The sequence below is a fragment of the Salvelinus namaycush genome, chromosome 3 (genome assembly GCF_016432855.1).
Source record: "Salvelinus namaycush isolate Seneca chromosome 3, SaNama_1.0, whole genome shotgun sequence".
Lineage (NCBI taxonomy): Eukaryota > Metazoa > Chordata > Actinopteri > Salmoniformes > Salmonidae > Salvelinus > Salvelinus namaycush.
In genome coordinates, this window is record NC_052309.1 from 89,400,436 (window position 1) to 89,414,818 (window position 14,383).

Here is a 14,383-nt window from a genome sequence, read left to right on the forward strand (position 1 = left end):
ATAATATCCTATAATAATATAATAGAGTAATATAACAATAATATCCTATAATATAGTAATATAATAATATCCTATAATATAATATAGTAATATCCTATAATATAGTAATATAACAATAATATCCTATAATATAGTAATATAACAATAATATCCTATAATATAGTAATATAACAATAATATCCTATAATATAGTAATATCCTATAATATAGTAATATAACAATAATATCCTATAATATAGTAATATAATAATATCCTATAATAATAATAACAATAATATCCTATAATATAGTAATATAACAATAATATCCTATAATATAGTAATATAACAATAATATCCTATAATATAGTAATATAACAATACTATCCTATAATATAGTAATATAACAATAATATCATATAATATAGTAATATAACAATAATATCCTATAATATAGTCATATAACAATAATATCCTATAATATAGTAATATAACAATAATATCATATAATATAGTAATATAACAATAATATCCTATAATATAGTAATATAACAATAATATCATATAATAAAAATAACCTATAATAATATAATAATAATATCCTATAATATAATACAGACTCTTTTCTCCAAAGAGACTTACAGTCATGCATGCAACCATTTTAGACATGAGTGGTCCCGGGAATCCACCCCACTACCCCGGTGTTGCAGGCCCCCTGCTCTACCCACTGAGCTACAGGGAACCGCTGACCTTGAGAGTCCACTTCAACACCTGCCAGGCAGAAGTGCTGTGGTGTCAAAATGGGAAAATGCTACGCTACAGATACGTTGCTTCCCTCCAGCACACTACTCGCCCACACAACGCCATACAAGTGGTCTGTGAGGCCGGTTAGAGTACTGCTACTCTGTCAAACTATAGAACACACGACTAGCTAGATCCTCTAGACACCAACCGATAAGGATGGAGGAGGCTTGTGTGCTAACCAATAAGAATAGAGGAGATGTGTGGGCTAACCAATAGGAAGAGAGGAGATCTGTGTACTAACCAATAGGAATAGAGGAGATCTGGGTACTAACCAATAAGGATGGAGGAGATCTGTGTAAATCAAATAACATTTAATGGTAACATACACATGGTTAGCAGATGTTATTGCGAGTGTAGAGAAATGCTTTTACTGACCAATAGGGATGGAGGAGATGTGTGTACTGACCAATAGGGATGGAGGAGATGTGTGTACTGACCAATAGGGATGGAGGAGATGTGTGTACTGACCAATAGGGATGGAGGAGATGTGTGTACTGACCAATAGGGATGGAGGAGATGTGTGTACTGACCAATAGGGATGGAGGAGATGTGTGTACTGACCAATAGGGATGGAGGAGATGTGTGTACTGACCAATAGGGATGGAGGAGATGTGTGTACTGACCAATAGGGATGGAGGAGATGTGTGTACTGACCAATAGGGATGGAGGAGATGTGTGTACTGACCAATAGGGATGGAGGAGATGTGTGTACTGACCAATAGGGATGGAGGAGATGTGTGTACTGACCAATAGGGATGGAGGAGATGTGTGTACTGACCAATAAGGATGGAGGAGATGTGTGTACTGACCAATAAGGATGGAGGAGATGTGTGTACTAACCAATAGGAATAGAGGAGATCTGTGTGTACTAACCAATAGGAATAGAGGAGATCTGTGTGTACTAACCAATAGGAATAGAGGAGATCTGTGTGTACTAACCAATAGGAATAGAGGAGATCTGTGTGTACTAACCAATAAGAATAGAGGAGATGTGTGTACTGACCAATAAGGATGTAGGAGATGTGTGTACTGACCAATAAGGATGGAGGAGATGTGTGTACTAACCAATAGGGATGGAGGAGATGTGTGTACTAACCAATAGGAATAGAGGAGATCTGTGTGTACTGACCAATAAGGATGTAGGAGATGTGTGTACTGACCAATAAGGATGGAGGAGATGTGTGTACTGACCAATAAGGATGGAGGAGATGTGTGTACTAACCAATAGGAATAGAGGAGATCTGTGTACTAACCAATAGGAATAGAGGAGATCTGTGTGTACTAACCAATAGGAATAGAGGAGATGTGTGTACTCACCAATAGGAATAGAGGAGATGTGTGTACTGACCAATAAGGATGTAGGAGATGTGTGTACTGACCAATAAGGATGGAGGAGATGTGTGTACTAACCAATAGGGATGGAGGAGATGTGTGTACTAACCAATAGGAATAGAGGAGATCTGTGTGTACTGACCAATAAGGATGGAGGAGATGTGTGTACTAACCAATAAGGATGGAGGAGATGTGTGTACTAACCAATAGGGATGGAGGAGATGTGTGTACTAACCAATAGGGATGGAGGAGATGTGTGTACTAACCAATAGGAATAGAGGAGATCTGTGTGTAGACGTCCAGCATGCGGTTTCCGTCCACGTCCACCAGGTAGTTTCCTCTGCTCTCCTCATAGTTACAGAAGAAATTGATTGCTCCCACATTCTGGGGGGGAGGGAGAGAGGGAGAGAGAGAGAGCACGAGAGAGCGAGATGGACAGAGAGAGGGACAGAGATGGACAGAGAGAGAGGGACCGAGATGGACAGAGAGAGAGGGATAGAAGAACAAACACCATTGTAAATACAACCCATATTTATGCTTATTTATTTTAACTTGTGTACTTTAACCATTTGTACATTGTTACAACACTGTATATATACAATATGCCATTTGTGATGTCTTTATTGTTTTGAAACTTCTGTATGTGCAATGTTTACTGTTAATTTTTATTGTTCATTTAACTTTTGTATATTATCTACCTCACTTGCTTTGGCAATGTTAACACATGTTTCCCATGCCAATAAAGCCCCTTGAATTGAATTGAGAGAGAGAGAGAGAGAGAGAAAGAGAGACAGAGACAGAGACAGAGAGAGAGAGAGAGAGAGCGGGAGATAGTGAGACAGAGAGCGAGACAGAGAGAGAGGGACAGAGAGAGAGAGACAGAGAGAGAGAGAGAGAGAGAGAGAGAGAGAGATAGTGAGACAGAGAGCGAGACAGAGAGAGAGAGAGAGAGAGAGATGCCATTTGTGATGTCTTTATTGTTTTGAAACTTCTGTATGTGCAATGTTTACTGTTAATTTTTATTGTTCATTTAACTTTTGTATATTATCTACCTCACTTGCTTTGGCAATGTTAACACATGTTTCCCATGCCAATAAAGCCCCTTGAATTGAATTGAATTGAGAGAGAGAGAGAGAGAGAGAGAGAAAGAGAGACAGAGACAGAGACAGAGACAGAGAGAGAGAGAGAGAGAGCGGGAGATAGTGAGACAGAGAGCGAGACAGAGAGAGAGGGACAGAGAGAGAGAGAGAGAGAGAGAGAGAGAGAGAGAGAGAGAGAGAGAGATAGTGAGACAGAGAGCGAGACAGAGAGAGAGAGAGAGAGAGAGATATGAGAGAGAGCGAGAGAGAGGAGAGATAGTGAGAGAGATAGTGAGACAGAGAGCGAGACAGAGAGAGAGAGAGAGGGAGATATGAGAGAGCGAGAGAGAGGAGAGATAGAGATAGTGAGACAGAGAGAGAGACAGAGAGAGAGAGAGACAGAGAGAGACAGAGAGAGACAGAGAGAGACAGAGACAGAGACACAGAGAGAGAGAGAGAGAGAGAGAGAGAGAGAGAGAGAGAGAGAGAGAGAGAGAGAGAGAAAGGGACAGAGAGAGAGCGAGAGAGAGAGAGAGATAAGGTAGTCATTCAGTTAACTCGGTCTAGACACAGAGAGAGACTGTGTGTCTTTGTGTGTGTCTGCATTGTGTGTCTGTGTGTGTGTGTGTGTCTGCGTTGTGTGTGTGTGTCTGTGTGTGTGTCTGCATTGTGTGTATGTGTGTGTGTCTGCATTGTGTGTCTGTGTGTGTGTGTGTGTGCGTGTGTGTCTGCGTGTGTGTGTGTGTGTGTCTGTGTTGTGTGTGCACGCATGCAAGTGTGTGACCCAATAATGCATTGATTTATTCCATCATCAAAACAGCCTCACACACACACACACACACACACACACACACACACACACACACACACACACACACACACACACACACACACACACACACACACACACACACACACACACACACACACACACACACACACACACACACACACACACACACTCTCTCTCTTGGCATACCTGCATCTCTCCCAACCGTTTGGTCAGCTCCTGGTGGGGGAGGAGAGAGGAGGGAGGAGGAGGGAGGGGAGGAGAGGAAGAGAGAGGAAGAGAGAGATGTCAGGGTGGTTCCTCAACAGTATGTTAATGTATCTCAAAATGGCAGTCTATTCCCTCCATAGTGTCCTGGTCTAATACAGTCTATTCCCTCCATAGTGTCCTGGTCTAATGCAGTCTATTCCCTCCATAGTGTCCTGGTCTAATACAGTCTATTCCCTCCATAGTGCCCTGGTCTATGGGCCCTGGTCTAATACAGTCTATTCCCTCCATAGTGCCCTGGTCTAATACAGTCTATTCCCTCCATAGTGCCCTGGTCTAATGCAGTCTATTCCCTCCATACTGTCCTGGTCTAATACAGTCTATTCCCTCCATAGTGCCCTGGTCTAATGCAGTCTATTCCCTCCATACTGTCCTGGTCTAATGCAGTCTATTCCCTCCATAGTGCCCTGGTCTAATACAGTCTATTCCCTCCATAATGCCCTGGTCTAATACAGTCTATTCCCTCATAGTGCCCTGGTCTAATGCAGCCTATTCCCTCCATACTGTCCTGGTCTAATGCAGTCTATTCCCTCCATAGTGCCCTGGTCTAATACAGTCTATTCCCTCCATAATGCCCTGGTCTAATACAGTCTATTCCCTCATAGTGCCCTGGTCTAATGCAGCCTATTCCCTCCATAGTGCCCTGGTCTAATGCAGCCTATTCCCTCCATAATGTCCTGGTCTAATACAGTCTATTCCCTCCATAGTGCCCTGGTCTAATACAGTCTATTCCCTCCATAGTGTCCTGGTCTAATACAGTCTATTCCCTCCATAATGCCCTGGTCTAAAACAGTCTATTCCCTCCATAGTGCCCTGGTCTATGGGCCCTGGTCTAATACAGTCTATTCCCTCCATAGTGTCCTGGTCTAATGCAGTCTATTCCCTCCATAGTGTCCTGGTCTAATGCAGTCTATTCCCTCCAGAGTGCCCTGGTCTAATGCAGTCTACTCCCTCCATAGTGCCCTGGTCTAATACAGTCTATTCCCTCCATAGGGCCCTGGTCTAATACAGTCTATTCCCTCCATAATGCCCTGGTCTAATACAGTCTATTCCCTCCATAGTGCCCTGGTCTAATGCAGTCTATTCCCTCCATAATGCCCTGGTCTAATACAGTCTATTCCCTCCATAGTGCCCTGGTCTAATACAGTCTATTCCCTCCATAATGCCCTGGTCTAATACAGTCTATTCCCTCCATAGTGCCCTGGTCTAATACAGTCTATTCCCTCCATAGTGCCCTGGTCTAATACAGCCTATTCCCTCCATAGTGTCCTGGTCTAATACAGCCTATTCCCTCCATAGTGTCCTGATCTAATACAGTCTATTCCCTCCATAGTGTCCTGGTCTAATACAGTCTATTCCCTCCATAGTGCCCTGGTCTAATACAGTCTATTCCCTCCATAATGCCCTGGTCTAATACAGTCTATTCCCTCCATAGTGCCCTGGTCTAATACAGTCTATTCCCTCCATAGTGCCCTGGTCTAATACAGTCTATTCCCTCCATAGTACCCTGGTCTAATGCAGTCTATTCCCTCTATAGTGTCCTGGTCTAATACAGTCTATTCCCTCCATAATGCCCTGGTCTAATGCAGTCTACTCCCTCCATAGTGCCCTGGTCTAATGCAGTCTATTCCCTCTATAGGGTCCTGGTCTAATGCAGTCTATTCCCTCCATAATGCCCTGGTCTAATGCAGTCTATTCCCTCCATAGTGCCCTGATCTAATGCAGTCTATTCCCTCCATAGTGCCCTGGTCTAATACAGTCTATTCCCTCCAGAGTGTCCTGGTCTAATACAGTCTATTCCCTCCATAGTGCTCTGGTCTAATACAGTCTATTCCCTCCATAGTGCCCTGGTCTAATGCAGTCTATTCCCTCCATAGTGTCCTGGTCTAATACAGCCTATTTCCCCCATAATGCCCTGGTCTAATGCAGTATATTCCCTCCATAGTGTCCTGGTCTAATGCAGTCTATTCCCTCCGTAATGCCCTGGTCTATGGGCCCTGGTCTAATACAGTCTATTCCCTCCATAGTGTCCTAGTCTAATGCAGTCTATTCCCTCCATAGTGCCCTGATCTAATGCAGTCTATTCCCTCCATAGTGCCCTGGTCTAATACAGTCTATTCCCTCCATAGTGTCCTGGTCTAATACAGTCTATTCCCTCCATAATGCCCTGGTCTAATGCAGTCTATTCCCTCCATAGTGCCCTGGTCTAATACAGTCTATTCCCTCCATAGTGTCCTGGTCTAATACAGTCTATTCCCTCATAGTGTCCTGGTCTAATACAGTCTATTCCCTCCATAGTGTCCTGGTCTAATACAGTCTATTCCCTCCATAGTGTCCTGGTCTAATACAGTCTATTCCCTCATAGTGTCCTGGTCTAATACAGTCTATTCCCTCCATAGTGTCCTGGTCTAATGCAGTCTATTCCCTCCATAGTGTCCTGGTCTAATGCAGTATATTCCCTCCATAGTGTTCTGGTCTAATGCAGTCTATTCCCTCCATAGTGCCCTGGTCTAATACAGTCTATTCCCTCCATAGTGCCCTGGTCTAATACAGTCTATTCCCTCCATAGTGTCCTGGTCTAATGCAGTCTATTCCCTCCATAGTGTCCTGGTCTAATGCAGTATATTCCCTCCATAGTGTCCTGGTCTAATACAGTCTATTCCCTCCATAGTGTCCTGGTCTAATACAGTCTATTCCCTCCATAGTGCCCTGGTCTATGGGCCCTGGTCTAATACAGTCTATTCCCTCCATAGTGCCCTGGTCTAATACAGTCTATTCCCTCCATAGTGTCCTGGTCTAATGCAGTCTATTCCCTCCATAATGCCCTGGTCTAATACAGTCTATTCCCTCCATAGTGCCCTGGTCTAATACAGTCTATTCCCTCCATAGTGCCCTGGTCTAATACAGTCTATTCCCTCCATAGTGCCCTGGTCTAATGCAGTCTATTCCCTCCATAGTGCCCTGGTCTAATACAGTCTATTCCCTCCATAGGGTCCTGGTCTAATACAGTCTATTCCCTCCACAGTGTCCTGGTCTAATGCAGTCTATTCCCTCCATAGTGCCCTGGTCTAATGCAGTCTATTCCCTCCATAGGGTCCTGGTCTAATACAGTCTATTCCCTCCATAGTGCCCTGGTCTAATGCAGTCTATTCCCTCCATAGTGCCCTGGTCTAATACAGTCTATTCCCTCCATAGTGCCCTGGTCTAATGCAGTCTATTCCCTCCATAGTGTCCTGGTCTAATACAGTCTATTCCCTCCATAGTGCCCTGGTCTAATGCAGTCTATTCCCTCCATAGTGCCCTGGTCTAATGCAGTCTATTCCCTCCATAGGGTCCTGGTCTAATACAGTCTATTCCCTCCATAGTGCCCTGGTCTAATGCAGTCTATTCCCTCCATAGTGCCCTGGTCTAATGCAGTCTATTCCCTCCATAGGGTCCTGGTCTAATGCAGTCTATTCCCTCCATAGTGCCCTGGTCTAATACAGTCTATTCCCTCCATAGTGCCCTGGTCTAATGCAGTCTATTCCCTCCATAGTGCCCTGGTCTAATGCAGTCTATTCCCTCCATAGGGTCCTGGTCTAATGCAGTCTATTCCCTCCATAGTGCCCTGGTCTAATACAGTCTATTCCCTCCATAGTGCCCTGGTCTAATGCAGTCTATTCCCTCCATAGTGCCCTGGTCTAATGCAGTCTATTCCCTCCATAGTGCCCTGGTCTATGGGCCCTGGTCTAATACAGTCTATTCCCTCCATAGTGCCCTGGTCTATGGGCCCTGGTCTAATACAGTCTATTCCCTCCATAGTGTCCTGGTCTAATGCAGTCTATTCCCTCCATAGTGTCCTGGTCTAATACAGCCTATTCCCTCCATAGTGTCCTGGTCTATGGGCCCTGGTCTAATACAGCCTATTCCCTCCATAGTGCCCTGGTCTAATACAGTCTATTCCCTCCATAGTGCCCTGGTCTAATACAGTCTATTCCCTCCATAGTGCCCTGGTCTAATACAGTCTATTCCCTCCATAGTGCCCTGGTCTATGGGCCCTGGTCTAATACAGTCTATTCCCTCCATAGTGTCCTGGTCTAATACAGTCTATTCCCTCCATAGTGTCCTGGTCTAATACAGTCTATTCCCTCCATAGTGCCCTGGTCTAATACAGTCTATTCCCTCCATAGTGCCCTGGTCTATGGGCCCTGGTCTAATACAGTCTATTCCCTCCATAGTGCCCTGGTCTAATACAGTCTATTCCCTCCATAGTGCCCTGGTCTATGGGCCCTGGTCTAATACAGCCTATTCCCTCCATAGTGCCCTGGTCTAATACAGTCTATTCCCTCCATAGTGCCCTGGTCTAATACAGCCTATTCCCTCCATAGTGCCCTGGTCTAATACAGTCTATTCCCTCCATAGTGCCCTGGTCTATGGGCCCTGGTCTAATACAGTCTATTCCCTCCATAGTGCCCTGGTCTAATACAGCCTATTCCCTCCATAGTGTCCTGGTCTATGGGCCCTGGTCTAATACAGCCTATTCCCTCCATAGTGCCCTGGTCTAATACAGTCTATTCCCTCCATAGTGCCCTGGTCTAATACAGTCTATTCCCTCCATAGTGTCCTGGTCTAATACAGTCTATTCCCTCCATAGTGCCCTGGTCTATGGGCCCTGGTCTAATACAGTCTATTCCCTCCATAGTGCCCTGGTCTATGGGCCCTGGTCTAATACAGTCTATTCCCTCCATAGTGTCCTGGTCTAATGCAGTCTATTCCCTCCATAGTGTCCTGGTCTAATACAGCCTATTCCCTCCATAGTGTCCTGGTCTATGGGCCCTGGTCTAATACAGCCTATTCCCTCCATAGTGCCCTGGTCTAATACAGTCTATTCCCTCCATAGTGCCCTGGTCTAATACAGTCTATTCCCTCCATAGTGCCCTGGTCTAATACAGTCTATTCCCTCCATAGTGCCCTGGTCTATGGGCCCTGGTCTAATACAGTCTATTCCCTCCATAGTGTCCTGGTCTAATACAGTCTATTCCCTCCATAGTGTCCTGGTCTAATACAGTCTATTCCCTCCATAGTGCCCTGGTCTAATACAGTCTATTCCCTCCATAGTGCCCTGGTCTATGGGCCCTGGTCTAATACAGTCTATTCCCTCCATAGTGCCCTGGTCTAATACAGTCTATTCCCTCCATAGTGCCCTGGTCTATGGGCCCTGGTCTAATACAGCCTATTCCCTCCATAGTGCCCTGGTCTAATACAGTCTATTCCCTCTATAGTGCCCTGGTCTAATACAGCCTATTCCCTCCATAGTGCCCTGGTCTAATACAGTCTATTCCCTCCATAGTGCCCTGGTCTATGGGCCCTGGTCTAATACAGTCTATTCCCTCCATAGTGCCCTGGTCTAATACAGCCTATTCCCTCCATAGTGTCCTGGTCTATGGGCCCTGGTCTAATACAGCCTATTCCCTCCATAGTGCCCTGGTCTAATACAGTCTATTCCCTCCATAGTGCCCTGGTCTAATACAGTCTATTCCCTCCATAGTGTCCTGGTCTAATACAGTCTATTCCCTCCATAGTGCCCTGGTCTAATGCAGTCTATTCCCTCCATAATGCCCTGGTCTAATACAGTCTATTCCCTCCATAATGCCCTGGTCTAATACAGTCTATTCCCTCCATAGTGCCCTGGTCTAACGCAGTCTATTCCCTCCATAGTGCCCTGGTCTAATGCAGTCTATTCCCTCCATAGTGCCCTGGTCTATGGGCCCTGGTCTAATACAGTCTATTCCCTCCATAGTGCCCTGGTCTATGGGCCCTGGTCTAATACAGTCTATTCCCTCCATAGTGTCCTGGTCTAATGCAGTCTATTCCCTCCATAGTGTCCTGGTCTAATACAGCCTATTCCCTCCATAGTGTCCTGGTCTATGGGCCCTGGTCTAATACAGCCTATTCCCTCCATAGTGCCCTGGTCTAATACAGTCTATTCCCTCCATAGTGCCCTGGTCTAATACAGTCTATTCCCTCCATAGTGCCCTGGTCTATGGGCCCTGGTCTAATACAGTCTATTCCCTCCATAGTGTCCTGGTCTAATACAGTCTATTCCCTCCATAGTGTCCTGGTCTAATACAGTCTATTCCCTCCATAGTGCCCTGGTCTAATACAGTCTATTCCCTCCATAGTGCCCTGGTCTATGGGCCCTGGTCTAATACAGTCTATTCCCTCCATAGTGCCCTGGTCTAATACAGTCTATTCCCTCCATAGTGCCCTGGTCTATGGGCCCTGGTCTAATACAGTCTATTCCCTCCATAGGGTCCTGGTCTAATACAGTCTATTCCCTCCATAGTGCCCTGGTCTAATGCAGTCTATTCCCTCCATAGTGCCCTGGTCTAATACAGTCTTTTCCCTCCATAATGTCCTGGTCTAATGCAGTCTATTCCCTCCATAGTGCCCTGGTCTATGGGCCCTGGTCTAATACAGTCTATTCCCTCCATAGTGTCCTGGTCTAATACAGTCTATTCCCTCCATAATGCCCTGGTCTAATACAGTCTATTCCCTCCATAGTGCCCTGGTCTAATGCAGTCTATTCCCTCCATAATGCCCTGGTCTAATACAGTCTATTCCCTCCATAGGGTCCTGGTCTAATACAGTCTATTCCCTCCATAGTGCCCTGGTCTAATACAGTCTATTCCCTCCATAGGGTCCTGGTCTAATGCAGTCTATTCCCTCCATAGTGTCCTGGTCTAATACAGTCTATTCCCTCCATAGGGTCCTGGTCTAATACAGTCTATTCCCTCCATAGGGTCCTGGTCTAATACAGTCTATTCCCTCCATAGGGTCCTGGTCTAATACAGTCTATTCCCTCCATAGTGCCCTGGTCTAATACAGTCTATTCCCTCCATAGGGTCCTGGTCTAATGCAGTCTATTCCCTCCATAGTGCCCTGGTCTAATACAGTCTATTCCCTCCATAGGGTCCTGGTCTAATACAGTCTATTCCCTCCATAGTGCCCTGGTCTAATGCAGTCTATTCCCTCCATAATGCCCTGGTCTAATACAGCATATTCCCTCCATAGGGTCCTGGTCTAATACAGTCTATTCCCTCCATAGGGTCCTGGTCTAATGCAGTCTATTCCCTCCATAGGGTCCTGGTCTAATGCAGCCTATTCCCTCCATAGGGTTCTGTTTGGGACGAACCCTGTGTTCAACATTGTGTTCAGGATGGGTTGTGTACAGTCCACTGTTCCCATCACAGGGTCACACAGGGGTCACCATTGAACATGACCAGAGTCAAACAGAACGAGCCTTCTAACAGATAGCTATGATTCTTACTGGTTCATCGTGCTGTTAGTGACGTACAGGGAGTCAGGCCCACTGTGGGCAGGGCCTAACACTGTGTGGTTCAGTGTGCTGTTAGTGACGTACAGGGAGTCAGGCCCACTGTGGGCAGGGCCTAACACTGTGTGGTTCAGTGTGCTGTTAGTGACGTACAGGGAGTCAGGCCCACTGTGGGCAGGGCCTAACACTGTGTGGTTCAGTGTGCTGTTAGTGACGTACAGGGAATCAGGCCCACTGTGGGCAGGGCCTAACACTGTGTGGTTCAGTGTGCTGTTAGTGACGTACAGGGAGTCAGGCCCACTGTGGGCAGGGCCTAACACTGTGTGGTTCATTGTGCTGTTAGTGACGTACAGGGAATCAGGCCCACTGTGGGCAGGGCCTAACACTGTGTGGTTCAGTGTGCTGTTAGTGACGTACAGGGAGTCAGGCCCACTGTGGGCAGGGCCTAACACTGTGTGGTTCAGTACCTTGGAACGTGGTCCCGGGACCTCGGTCTTCATGGAAGGCCCCTCGTATTCAAACTCCATCTGAGTCTTCGCTGCTGCCTTACTCACATATCTGCAGCCTGTACACACACACACACACACACACACACACACACACACACACACACACACACACACACACACACACACACACACACACACACACACACACACACACACACACACACACACACACACACACACACACACACACACACACAGAGAGAGTGTTAAGGCAATGCTGTGTTGCTGACTTGTCCTGCAGAAGATCCTTCAACTTAACCCTAGACAAGGACAAGCCCTCCATTTATTATGTCATGCTGTATCAGCCTTAGCTCCTGTCTGTCTGGCCACAGGGTATGTAGGGTGATATCATTAGGCCGTCTGGCCACAGGGTATGTAGGGTGATATCATTAGGCCGTCTGGCCACAGGGTATGTAGGGTGATATCATTAGGCCGTCTGGCCACAGGGTATGTAGGGTGATATCATTAGGCCGTCTGGCCACAGGGTATGTAGGGTGATAACATTAGTCCGTCTGGCCACAGGGTATGTAGGGTGATATCATTAGTCCGTCTGGCCACAGGGTATGTAGGGTGATATCATTAGTCCGTCTGGCCACAGGGTATGTAGGGTGATATCATTAGTCCGTCTGGCCACAGGGTATGTAGGGTGATATCATTAGTCCGTCTGGCCACAGGGTATGTAGGGTGATATCATTAGTCCGTCTGGCCACAGGGTATGTAGGGTGATATCATTAGTCCGTCTGGCCACAGGGTATGTAGGGTGATATCATTAGTCCGTCTGGCCACAGGGTATGTAGGGTGATATCATTAGTCTGTCTTGCCACAGGGTATGTAGGGTGATAGCATTAGTCTGTCTGGCCACAGGGTATGTAGGGTGATATCATTAGTCTGTCTGGCCACAGGGTATGTAGGGTGATATCATTAGGCCGTCTTAACCATGTAGCTGACCTCTGTTTTATGATTGAGGAAGCTGACTCATTAGGAGACTGTTGGCTAGGTTGTTGGAACAGGGAACAGCAGCAAGGTCAGTTGTGTGACGTTTCTAACAGTGTGTGTGTGTGTGTGTGTGTGTGTGTGTGTGTCAAACAGTGATATACCTGGTATAGAGCATTAGCTGATTGCATATAGATATTACCTCTAACAGACATAACCTCTACACACTACTGCTCCTACTACCTCTATGCGTGTGTGAGCGGTGTGTGTGAGCGACGTGTGTGAGCGGTGTGTACCTGGTGCAGTGAGCCTGAGGTTCTGCTGGAGGGAGAGGGCCAGCTGCCTGCTGAGCAGAGAGGACGCCATGACTCAGAACAACAGAATGAGAAAGACAGTCCTCAACACCTGCCTTCACGCCACCTGAAGACGGAGGGAGAAATGTCAGTCATATACAATCAGAGGACACACACACAGAGACAGAGAGACAGAGACAGAGAGACAGAGACAAAGAGACAGAGAGACAGAGAGAGGACTAAGGCACAGGTACAGTTCTCAGAGCTGTGGTTTTTAACTGAGAATCCCTCCTACAGCACCACAACAAGTCTGACAGACAGTGTAGAGGTTAGCAGCACAGTGACAGACAGTGTAGAGGTTAGCAGCACAGTGACAGACAGTGTAGAGGTTAACAGGTCAGAGAGGTTTTGATCAACTCTATAACTCCCCAGGTTGTATAAACTGTATAAATCCCCAGGTTGTATAAACTGTATAAATCCCCAGGTTGTATAAACTGTATAAATCCCCAGGTTGTATAAACTATATAAATCCCCAGGTTGTATAAACTATATAAATCCCCAGGTTGTATAAACTGTATAAATCCCCAGGTTGTATAAACTGTATAAATCCCCAGGTTGTATAAACTGTATAAATCCCCAGGTTGTATAAACTGTATAAATCCCCAGGTTGTATAAACTGTATAAATCCCCAGGTTGTATAAACTGTATAAATCCCCAGGTTGTATAAACTGTATAAATCCCCAGGTTGTATAAACTATATAAATCCCCAGGTTGTATAAACTGTATAAATCCCCAGGTTGTATAAACTGTATAAATCCCCAGGTTGTATAAACTGTATAAATCCCCAGGTTGTATAAACTATATAAATCCCCAGGTTGTATAAACTATATAAATCCCCAGGTTGTATAAACTGTATAAATCCCCAGGTTGTATAAACTGTATAAATCCCCAGGTTGTATAAACTGTATAAATCCCCAGGTTGTATAAACTGTATAAATCCCCAGGTTGTATAAACTGTATAAATCCCCAGGTTGTATAAACTATATAAATCCCCAGGTTGTATAAACTATATAAATCCCCAGG

The 14,383-nt window shown here is 45.7% G+C and overlaps 1 protein-coding gene across 2 annotated transcripts in view; it reads right to left on the bottom strand.

Annotated features, from left to right (window-relative positions):
- LOC120041970 (4-aminobutyrate aminotransferase, mitochondrial-like) overlaps positions 1–14,383 on the bottom strand; it is a 65,909-nt gene that overhangs the window by 36,901 nt on the left and 14,625 nt on the right. For both annotated transcript variants that reach the window (XM_038986847.1, XM_038986856.1), the window contains exons 2-5: positions 13,304–13,427; positions 12,033–12,130; positions 4,173–4,202; positions 2,381–2,498 (exon numbers count right to left, since the gene is read on the bottom strand). In XM_038986847.1, coding sequence (XP_038842775.1) covers positions 2,381–2,498; positions 4,173–4,202; positions 12,033–12,130; positions 13,304–13,373 — 316 coding nt within the window. In that variant the 5' untranslated portion in view covers positions 13,374–13,427. The remainder of the gene's footprint in view (positions 1–2,380; positions 2,499–4,172; positions 4,203–12,032; positions 12,131–13,303; positions 13,428–14,383) is intronic.